At 40.8% G+C, this 10,550-nt stretch overlaps 1 protein-coding gene across 1 annotated transcript; it reads left to right on the top strand.

Annotated features, from left to right (window-relative positions):
- Positions 1-1,371: 1,371 nt before the first annotated feature.
- On the top strand, positions 1,372-10,200 carry syt4 (synaptotagmin IV). The gene is made up of 5 exons (XM_067580280.1): positions 1,372-1,800; positions 4,102-4,721; positions 4,821-5,144; positions 8,278-8,398; positions 8,868-10,200. The coding sequence occupies exons 1-5, from the start codon at positions 1,767-1,769 to the stop codon at positions 9,185-9,187; spliced, it is 1,419 nt and encodes a 472-aa protein (XP_067436381.1). The 5' UTR covers positions 1,372-1,766; the 3' UTR covers positions 9,188-10,200.
- Positions 10,201-10,550: the final 350 nt, after the last annotated feature.

The raw sequence follows: 10,550 nt of genomic DNA, 5'->3' as shown, positions 1-10,550 counted from the left end.
GATCAAACATTATATCACATTTGGTGGCGTACTGTGGACCATCAACAGCTGCTTGATTTATGACAGCTGCTGAGCTCCAGTTCTGGCAAGAAATAAAATTTTGTCACTGTACAAAAGCTCTTTTTATATGGACTGAATATGATTTGTTCCACCTCCCAGAGTATTCTTTCTTATATTCTAGTAGTTTAAATCATATCACCACTGATTTTTGTCTTTGATGTTTTCAGGGAAAACACATTCTTTACTATGAACACCAGGGGTCAGTATTTGATTATATAAAATCTTAAATCTGTTTGCAATGCAGAGCACACTGACTTGTGTATGATGTCTTATTTAAACTATTCATTTACATTTTTTTTGTCAAGGACAGTGCAACATGAATTAAAATCTAAATCTAAATGTGACAGAGTTAAGATTGTGGCCAGACTGTTACCTGCACATATTGATTAGAGACATTTTTTTTTTTACACATTACAGCAGTTACACAGTAATTCAGTTTTTTTAAGACCCAGACTATACAGTCCAGCTTCATTGATTAAGATGAGCAGTGAAAAAACTATTTATAAATAACAAAGACCCTCACACAACCTAAAAACTACAGTACAAACATGTGCTCCATGAATTGCCCAAGTCATAACAAAGTCTTTCTTTTCTTTTTGTCTTTCCTTTTCTTTACTGGGTCTTGTCTTTTAGTTGCCTTCAAGGCCTTTGCAGCGAACACTTTGCACACGCACTATCATATATCATACTGTATTAACATTGTATGAAAAAATCTACTTGGATATAAACTCATATGAAATACTTTTTTTCTAACCTACTCTGAACTGTAACCAGTAGGCCTAATCAATTTAGGATGCATAGAGGCCCCACTGTACTTTAACATCCTCTGTAGTTGATTGTATGTGCACAGTATATACAGTATATACAGTATATACAGCAAAGGTAAGTACTTAATTGACCAGTGGGTCTAATTGCTATTGATTTACAGTATTTTGGAAAAATGTTAAATAGTAAACAGTAGCCTATATAGTATATTATATGTATACACTGTGGACCATTAAGTGAATGAGTTATAGTTCACTAACCTGTTATTTTAATTACTATAAATCTGGGGAAAGCATCATTGCATACAAACCTATCAGCCAAATCACCACTTACTTTAATGAATGATATGACCCCAGTATAACACACAAGGTACACACAAACACACACACAGAAGACGACAGAGATACAGACTAGGACCGTTCAGTCTCAAACAATCAATCAAGGAAATTGGCAGCCCTGTTGTGCTGCTTCACCGGGGGTCCTAATTTCACAGCTAGCCTCCGTCACTACTGCGTCAGCACTGATGAGCTCAGCGTTACCGGTAGAGAGGGGTGGGGGAGCTGGTGAACAGAGGGCGAGAGAGAGAGAGAGACAACAAGGAGAGAGAGAGAGAAAGAGGGAGAGAGAGACAGAGAGAGAGCGAGAGAGAGATAGAGAGAGAGAGAGAGAGAGAAGAAACTGGGTGTTGGCGCCTCAGAGACACACTCACGCATCACAGCAGAAGCAGCAGGGTGAAGACAGAGCATCCTTCCATCCTTCTCTCGGGGAAAAAACACGACTGCTTTGTGAATTATTGAAGCCGTACAAAACCCTGTACATTATTTAACATAATCAAAGCCGGAGATATACTGTACGTCGACACCAGGAGAGCGAATTCTCCGCAGAAAAAGAGAGATCGGTGTGAAAGCAGACGGACCGTTTCAGCACCTCGGACAGCGATCATGGCTCCAATGGTGGAAGAGGGAGCTCAGCTCGGTGAGTCCAAACTCTGACAGGTTCAACGACGAAACAGGTGTTAATGTGTGTGTTGGTAGTGGTAGCCCTGGGGTTATTTATCCCCTAAAAAGGACCGCGTAATTGATTACATGTGACTCATCTCAAAGGTGTTTGCGTTATTAGTGGCCAGGGGCTAATATTTTACTTTTCATTTACTCTGATTTGGTGTAAATGAAAATGGTGAGAGGAAAAGAAAGTTAAAGTAGCCTATTTTATGTGTGAAAGTGAACGACTAACGAATGTGCTGTGGTTTTACTGGAAAAATCAACGTGTTTCCAGCCTCCATTTTGCAGCTAAGCTTGAGGGTAACAGCTAATGATGAAGAAAACCAACCATAGAATAGGGAAGATCCCTACCCCTTCCCCTTCCCCCCACGATAGTTTGTATAAAATTTACTTGTTTTTATTGTTTTTTGGAATAAATAACAATTTAAAAAAAAAAACACCACCACCATAACCTGCAGAGGTAATGCCTAGAAAGCACCTGTTTGTTTTCTTGATTTCTCCTCGGCTCAGCAGCTCCCTCGCCGCCCACCCATTGCCACATCCATCTGTCTGCTGTTGTTGCCTTGAAAACCATTCCACCCAGGACGTTAGACTGAAATATTGATGATAGTAAAGGGAGAAAACAGTATGTACAAGTGATGTGATCTCAATTTGAAATGAGTTTACTATCCTTTCTTATTGCTCACCCACGGATAAGTCTGAATGAGATGCAGTCCCTCTAGATCAGTAATACATTTTAGATGGATGCTTTGCCTACTACTATCAAAATAAAAGTATACACTATAAGTATACACTAAAAATGAACATATAGGCATGATAACCTATAGAATAATACCATATAGTAGGAGATAGCAATCACATACAAGCCTATATGATCAGAAATGGCTCCACAGGAGGTGAAACTCTTATGCAACATAACCTTTATAAGTCCTTTATGTCAATTATATGAAAATAATTTGGAAAATATGAAGGAAAATTAAGATTATGGTTTGCTTTGTGTTAATGTGGCACTTTCAGCATCAGAATCACCCAGTCAACATGGCCGTTATGTGAGAAATGTGTAGATAAATGATCAACAATTGTTGCAGCACTGCTGATTTTCTGATGATTTAATGTATGTTAACCACAGTAGATTTGACCCGTTGAAAAAGATTCAAAATACATGAGTACTCCCCCCTCACTCCCACCCCACTTCCCTCTCTCTCTTTGTATGGGTGTTAACCTGAGTGCTTTTCCAATGGGCTGCCCTCTTAACTGCAGGAAATGGTCTGTGTTTTGTCCACTGAAGTAGACCTATTAACTCTGACTGCATGAGAAGGCAGTATGATTGCTGTTGAGTCACAGTTCAACACCACGAAACAAAGAACTGAAGTGTTCAGTGGCAAATACCGCTGTAATATGTCTCTATAGTAACGTTTTAATGATAGTATAGGAGACAAAAATACCATTGAAAGGAATGAGGTCCTTAAAGCTCCACTGTCAACCACTGTTAAAAAGAAAATGTGATTTTAAGTGTGTTCATTCCCTGTGCTGAGTTTAAGCAATTCCATCCTTGCTCCAGGAGGAGTATAAATGAGTTTAATAATGTAACTGTAAAACAGTGACTATCACACATTTTTTGCTGTCAATTATGCTATCATTGTTACTGTATGTCTTAAACCCTTTCAAATTTAGATTTTTTCTGGTTAAAGCTACAATTTATAATCCTTCCGTGGAGACATTTTCAGTTGGATAAAAGAGCATATTAAGCCATTTAAAGAAATGGTAAAGAGATATGTGCAGATGGGATATCAAGGTGAACAGAAGAGAAAAACTGACATTGGACAACATTTGACTCTCCATTTGCGCTGAGGTTTTGTTGCTTTTCTATGTTCTGGTCAGCCATTTTTATAAACCTGTCATCAAGAATTCAAGCAGTCAAATAATGACGTTATGTAGTTTTCCCAAGAGTTCAATACTCACACCAGCTGCTTCCTGTTGATATACTGTAGCCATGTTTGGAGTATGAACACAGCAATGACGATACTTCATTGGGGTTGAAAAAAATGTTTTCATCTCCCTCTGAGTCAAGATTGCAGCCTGCGTCAGTCAGACACACAAAATGGATTCAGTTGCCTCAGTACAACAATAACATCTGTTGAGGTTGTGTAAGCTGAACAATTATTTTATGTGTGTTTTTTTAAAATGTCCAATAGTGTTTGTTGGAGTGTGAAGTCGGACATTTTTAATTTATTTTTTCTCCTCTTCCTCCCTTTCTCTCTGTCCTCCTCCATAGTGACAGTCCCAGCAGGTGTTGCTGTGATGAGTGTCTTCGGCCTTGTCTTCACTGTATCAGCCTTCTCATGGATTTGTTGCCAGCGTAAAAACACCAAATCCCAGAAGACGCCTCCTTACAAGTTTGTGCACATGCTCAAAGGGGTCGACATCTACCCGGAGAGCCTCAGCGGCAAGAAGAAGTTTGCTGCTCCTAACGCCACAACAACTACCGACACCAGTAAAACTGATGTAAACGGAAACTGCCATACTGCGGCGCCAATGAGTCCGACCAGCACCGGTAAACTGGCATCAAGTCCAAACGGTTCCAGAACGGCTCTGCATCTGGACCTGGAGAAGCGGGATCTGAATGGCAACTTCACCACCAAACCATTTCACCACCACCACCAGAAGGTGCGGAGCTCCCCGGACCTGGAGCTGCCCTCTCCCCATGCAGGGTTCACCCAACCTGGGGTGATGGACCGCCGTGACCTCCCCTCACCATCCAGCACCCTCTCTAGCCAGGCGCCCACCCCAGCTGTGGATAAACCCCAGGCAGAGGAGAGAGAGGGCGGGCTAGGGACCCTCCACTTCTCCCTTGAGTACCAGCCAGAGAAGAAGGCTTTCATTGTCCATATTAAGGTACTAAATGTGTTTGGTCTGGTGTTTATGTGTGTGTGTGTGTCCAAAAAACAGGTTTCACACAGTCTTGACTGATTGATTGATTGACTTATGTTCCAGGAAGCCCATGGCCTGACCCCAACTGATGAGCAGTCGCTGACATCTGACCCCTACATCAAGCTGACCCTGCTGCCGGAGAAAAAGCATCGGGTGAAGACCAGAGTCCTGAGGAAGACTCTGGACCCTGCCTTTGATGAGACGTTCAGCTTCTACGGGATCCCGCTGGCCAGAGTGTCGGAGTTGGCCCTTCACTTCATGGTCCTGAGCTTTGATAGGTTCTCCCGTGATGAGGTCATTGGAGAGACCCTCGTCCCCTTGTCCGGGATCGATTTGTCAGAGGGGCGTGTCCTGATGAGCCGAGAGATCATCAAGAAGAACGTCAAGGTAAGATGTGTAGAAATCCACAAGTTTGACCCTTTTGAATTCATGTTTTCTGTTTTATTATTAGACTTCCTTTGAGTTGAATAATTTGGATTTAATTTATATGCGGTAAGTTGAAAGTGATTTCACCGCAGGCAATAACGACAGTTCCAGTAACACTCAAGTTGACCATGAAATCACTTCAAATTCCAAAATTGCTTCAATAATGACTCATCATTTCCTTCATTATAAAACCATTACAACAGGGCAGTTTAGAGAAATGTAGTGCTTCCTACTACATTATAAATCAGTGCATAATAAACCTCAAAGCCATTTACTAGTAAACATATAATAATATTTAAAACATAGAGCGTTCTCAAACTCATCTAAATGCAAATTTGTCATGTTGTGTTACTTGAAACCACACTAAAATATTTCATGAAGTGTTCATTTGACAAATTCATCACAGACATGTACTTTCTTCATATCTACGTCTAGTTAGGTTAGCAAAGTGTTAATGCTAAATGCTTTGAAAACCAATGGGTAAATCAGATAGAAAGTGTATCGCTCTGTGGAGACGGACAGACAGATGAGATCTGTTGTACCAGTATAGATTTGCAAGGTGATACTGGGGTGTGGTGTTGGGCTTAAATGGACTGCTGTGAGTTTTGTGCTTTTTCTTCATTACTTGTTTCAGCAGTTTTTGCTTTAATTTTATTGTCCTCTTTTACTAAATGTTCCAAATTTCTCATGAGCTGACATTTCTGAAATCCTGCAACATGAGTAGAAATATGGAATTCTTCATTTCATGCTTTGAACAGCTAGAATTGATAAGATATAACTCCTGAATTATAGCAACTTTTGTGTTTAATTGAATGAAGATCAGACATCCCAGACATGTACATTTCCAGGAGTGTATTGAATAGACGAAGTAATATCAGCACCATTATAGATCTGTGGGCTGGTGGTCAATAGATTTCAGCCCCAGACTGGCTTTTCCTGGCATTTGCAAGGACCACAAATGTACTGGAGTTCATTTCCAGCTTTTCCTTTTAGAGAATTATCTTTGCTGTACTGATACTGCACTGAAGTAATATGACAACTGTGAGAGGAAATGCCCACATGAATATCTGTATTTCTTGTAAATGTATTGGACTGAACTTTATGGCACCGGCTTTGGCTACAACACATCCTGTGTATTGGTGAATTTAAAAGACAGAGTGGAAGATGATATTGTTATCATAGGCCTGTGGTCAAATATAAAGCAGTGCTCTGTAGATTGGTACTAGACAGTTTGGCTGTACATTTGCAGGTGGAATGTAAGATGATATCAATGTAATTATAGATTCCTTGGCTGATCTTGTACTCTGCTAAAATGAAAGCACTGTGCCTACTAGATCGGAGCAGATATGTTCAAGCCCATTTGTACATTCCTAGGAGGAAATGTGAGCTATCTGTAATATCTTTAAAGATCTCTGATACGATATAGTACTCCAGAGAAGCACTGGGAAATGCGACTCAGATTCTGAGAAATATAAAAGGTTCATTCCATCTGAGCAGAGCTCCCCCTTTATTTTCATCATCAAGAGGATAATATTTCTTAAACTATGTTCTGCTGGCAATTCCATTTCTCATTTGGGTCCCAAGAGAGACAAATCTCATAAACCTCTGCTGTAGGGAGGGGCTGTCTGTACTTGTTTTTGTGCGATCAATCAAAAATTTGTTTTAGAATCCATGATATTGCTTTGCAGTGGGTTATTTCTGGATTCTTTTGTAAGATTTGATGTTGGTAAGTAAAAGAGAAAAAGCTACACTTACAAGGTATTTTCTTTATTTAAAGAGAAAATAGTGGTGCTGGTTCCCCTGCAGCAGAAAGAGAATAGATTTATGTGCAAATAAAAATGCAGAGAATTTGTCCTGATGGTGTAACTGGGTTCTTATTTACACACCTAGATTGACTTTTTAGGATGCAAAGTAACACTGGATTTGGCTTTTTAAAGATGATTTTTGACTGAATTCTCTCAGTGTGAGACGCCTACTCTGTTTTTTCGAATAAGATGCAGCCCCTTGCTAAAAGGGTGGTGGCTCTCTTTGTCTGCGTGGCATAGATTTAGTCTCACTGCTTTGTTCGTGTGTGTATGTGTGTGTGTGTGTGTGTGTGTGTGTATGAGCACACAGCAGTTAAATCAGTACAATCAATACACCATGTTGCAAGCACCACGGCCACCCCCCTTTTTTTCTTTTCTTATAGAATCCACCCCAAAGACAACAACAATTGTATAGAATAGAATAGAATAGAATATTTTTTGTCAAGTCATCTGTTCTTCTCATCTGAAATACTGTAGATGTACAATGTCTCCTGAGGATTGATATAAGAACACACTGATAATGCACACACATCTGTATTTTCAGAGACCTGAACATCAGGTCAGGGGTAGAAGTTGTGTCTCCGTGTGCCACTTTTCATTGCCATGGCAACTATGAGCAGAGGCGTGAGATCCCGTTAGGCGTGATCACAGCATCCCCGACATCGACCCTCTTGGGTGTGGACGCAGACATGGATGTGTGTGTGTGTGTGTATAACGGTAACACAGTGGAAGAACTAATGCGGAGCACATTAGGGTGCTTTTCAGTGACATGTTGGAGCTATTTATGCTGTGAGAACACACCCTGTAAGCAGGTGATGATTATTTAGTTGACAGCAATGTAATCGTCAGCATTGACACCATTTACAGTACAAGCAGCTGCAATTTTCACATTGCTGATAGTGGCTAATTATTTGCTAAATTATTTATTATTACATATATTTCCCAAATTACTGAATATTTATATAAGCAATATTTTATTCGTTTGACGTTCTAAAGAAGGAAAGATATAAATAGGAGGCACTGGATTTAGCCTTACTCAACAATATATTATGAACAACAGTCTTTGCATGCAGCATCTGGGGTGAATGAACAGGGTTAGGACAGAAGGCAGGTTTAAAAGTAAAAAATAAACATCTTTTGGCATGTTTAGTCTGCTGTATGTCTGAAAGTCTCTCCCTCTCTGTCTCATTTCACACCTGCCATTTGCATCACTTTTTTTGCTTTATCTATTTCACACCCACTCTGTCTCCCACCTCTCACCCATTCACCCCTCCCCTGTCTCCCCACAGAAGTCTTCTGGCCGAGGCGAGTTACTGCTCTCCCTGTGTTACCAGTCCACCACCAACACTCTGACTGTGGTCGTCCTCAAGGCTCGCCACCTGCCCAAGACTGACAACAATGGACCTACAGGTAGATAATGTAATTCTAATCCATTGGACTGCTGTGTGGTGCATGTGTGCACCAACTTGCCTCACATAACGATAAACAGATAGGACCAAAGTCATCTTGCTCTTCCTGCCAAGCAGCCCAGACTACTTTGGATGCTGTGATAGTTGCCATAATGACACCGCCACCGCACTGAAGTAATCTGATCAGGATGTGATAGAGAGCACTTCAGTGACAACCACACACACACACACACACACACACACACACACACACACACACACACACACACACACACCAAGTATTTACACAGCCAACCTCTTTTGTCCTCATCACTAACATCCATCATTTCCGCTCTATCGATTGCCGTATTGATCTGGCTTAGGAATAATATGCCACTCTGCAACCGCAGCAGGGATGGATAGTTACCATGCTTTTTTTTTGGCTTCTATCCCTACTTTCTTCATCTACTCTTGTCATTCTTCTTCTCTAGATCCATACGTCAAGGTGAACCTGTATCATGGAAAGAAGCGCGTGTGCAAGAAGAAGACCCATGTGAAGAAATGCTCCCCCAACCCGGTCTTCAACGAGCTCTTTGTCTTTGATCTGCCCTCTGACGAGGGCCTGAGGGACACCAGTGTGGAGCTGCTCCTGATGGACTCAGACACAGGCAACTCGCGCTGCCCGAACACCGTCCTTGGGCGCCTGGTAATGGGCACGTCGGTGGCGGGCACCCCCGGTGAGCACTGGCGAGAGATCTGTGACCACCCGCGTCGCCAGATCGCCAAGTGGCACGCCATGTCTGAGGATTAAAACACCGAGGTGTTACTGGATTCTGTCGTCCATGTCCAATCTGGTCTAACCGCGAGAGGGATGGAATGAAGATGGGTGGGATTTAACATCCTGCTAGCCAGTACCCATTGGACTTTCAGTAAGGGCGGGCGGGAAACAAGGGGGAGGGACTTTGATGTTGTGGGGAGGGTCATTTGAAGTGATGTCATCATTCAATCAATCATTCAATCACTTATCTTTGAAGTTATTGGGGTTCAGCGGGGGAGGGCGGGGCATGACAAAGGGAACCCCATAGCTTTAAACGATCCCAAAGACTGTCACAGAAAATCACCTGGTAACATGCATCATCATCTACATGGCAACAACCGATTGTCACGGTAACCGTGTGCAGTGCAGAATGTCTTAAATGTCGCTATTACTCTTCTTTTCTTCCTCCTCCACCTTCTTCTTCTTCTTCTTCTTCTTCTTCTTCTTCTTCTTCTTCTTCTTCTCTTTCTTCAGCTCTTCCTCCTATAAATAGTATCCTAGTCCATCGTACGAAAATCAGAATGAACCACATCTGACAATGCTGTAAAAAATGTGGATTATTAAAGTTTATTTTATAACAACAATGTTTTATTCATAAAGATGTAGATTGTTTTTATTTATGTTTTTGTTTTGTACTCTTCTGGTTGATTTGTTGAACATGTTTTGTAAGTATAAGTGGTATTTCATATATCATTACTTAAGTACAAGAAAGCCTAAATTAGGTGGTTTGAGAAAGGACTAGAACAGACTGAGTGCATTGGGGACAGTGGCTGTGGATGAATATGTGTGTGTGTGTATGTGTGCGTGTGTGTGTGTGTGTGTGTGTGTGTGTGTGTGTGTGTGTGTGTGTTTCGATATGAGAGTGCTTGTGCTGATTCGCCTGTCCAAGTGTGTGTCTGAGTGTATGTGTGTTATAATGTTTACTGTAGGTGTTTTATCCCCCTTACTGTGAGCACAAAGACAGCTGAAATGTAAATGTATGTACCTTACTATAAAATATGGCAAGTTCTGAGGAAAAAAAGTGACTTTGTAGTCTTTATTTCACAAGTATCTGTAAAGTTAATCGTATGTGTGTGTATTTTAATGGAATAAGTTAAGGTTAAGGCAATTTTCCACAGAAAATCACATATGGGATCATTGTATTGAAAGATAAAAGCCTCTTTTAAAATTATAATACTACAGTACATAGTCTATGCATGAACATGTGCATTTTTTTGTAGAAAAACATTTATTTCTCAAAGCAAGGTATCAAAAAATTATGTTTTAGTATAAAGAGAGAAACTCAGGTATCGTATTGACACAATGATACCCAGCCTTATAACAAAGAATGAATATGGGTAACAGTATACCAAATTAT

The sequence above is a fragment of the Thunnus thynnus genome, chromosome 22 (genome assembly GCF_963924715.1).
Source record: "Thunnus thynnus chromosome 22, fThuThy2.1, whole genome shotgun sequence".
Taxonomy (NCBI): domain Eukaryota; kingdom Metazoa; phylum Chordata; class Actinopteri; order Scombriformes; family Scombridae; genus Thunnus; species Thunnus thynnus.
The sequence above is the reverse complement of the archived record's forward strand: the minus strand, read 5'-3'. Positions and strand labels throughout refer to the sequence as shown.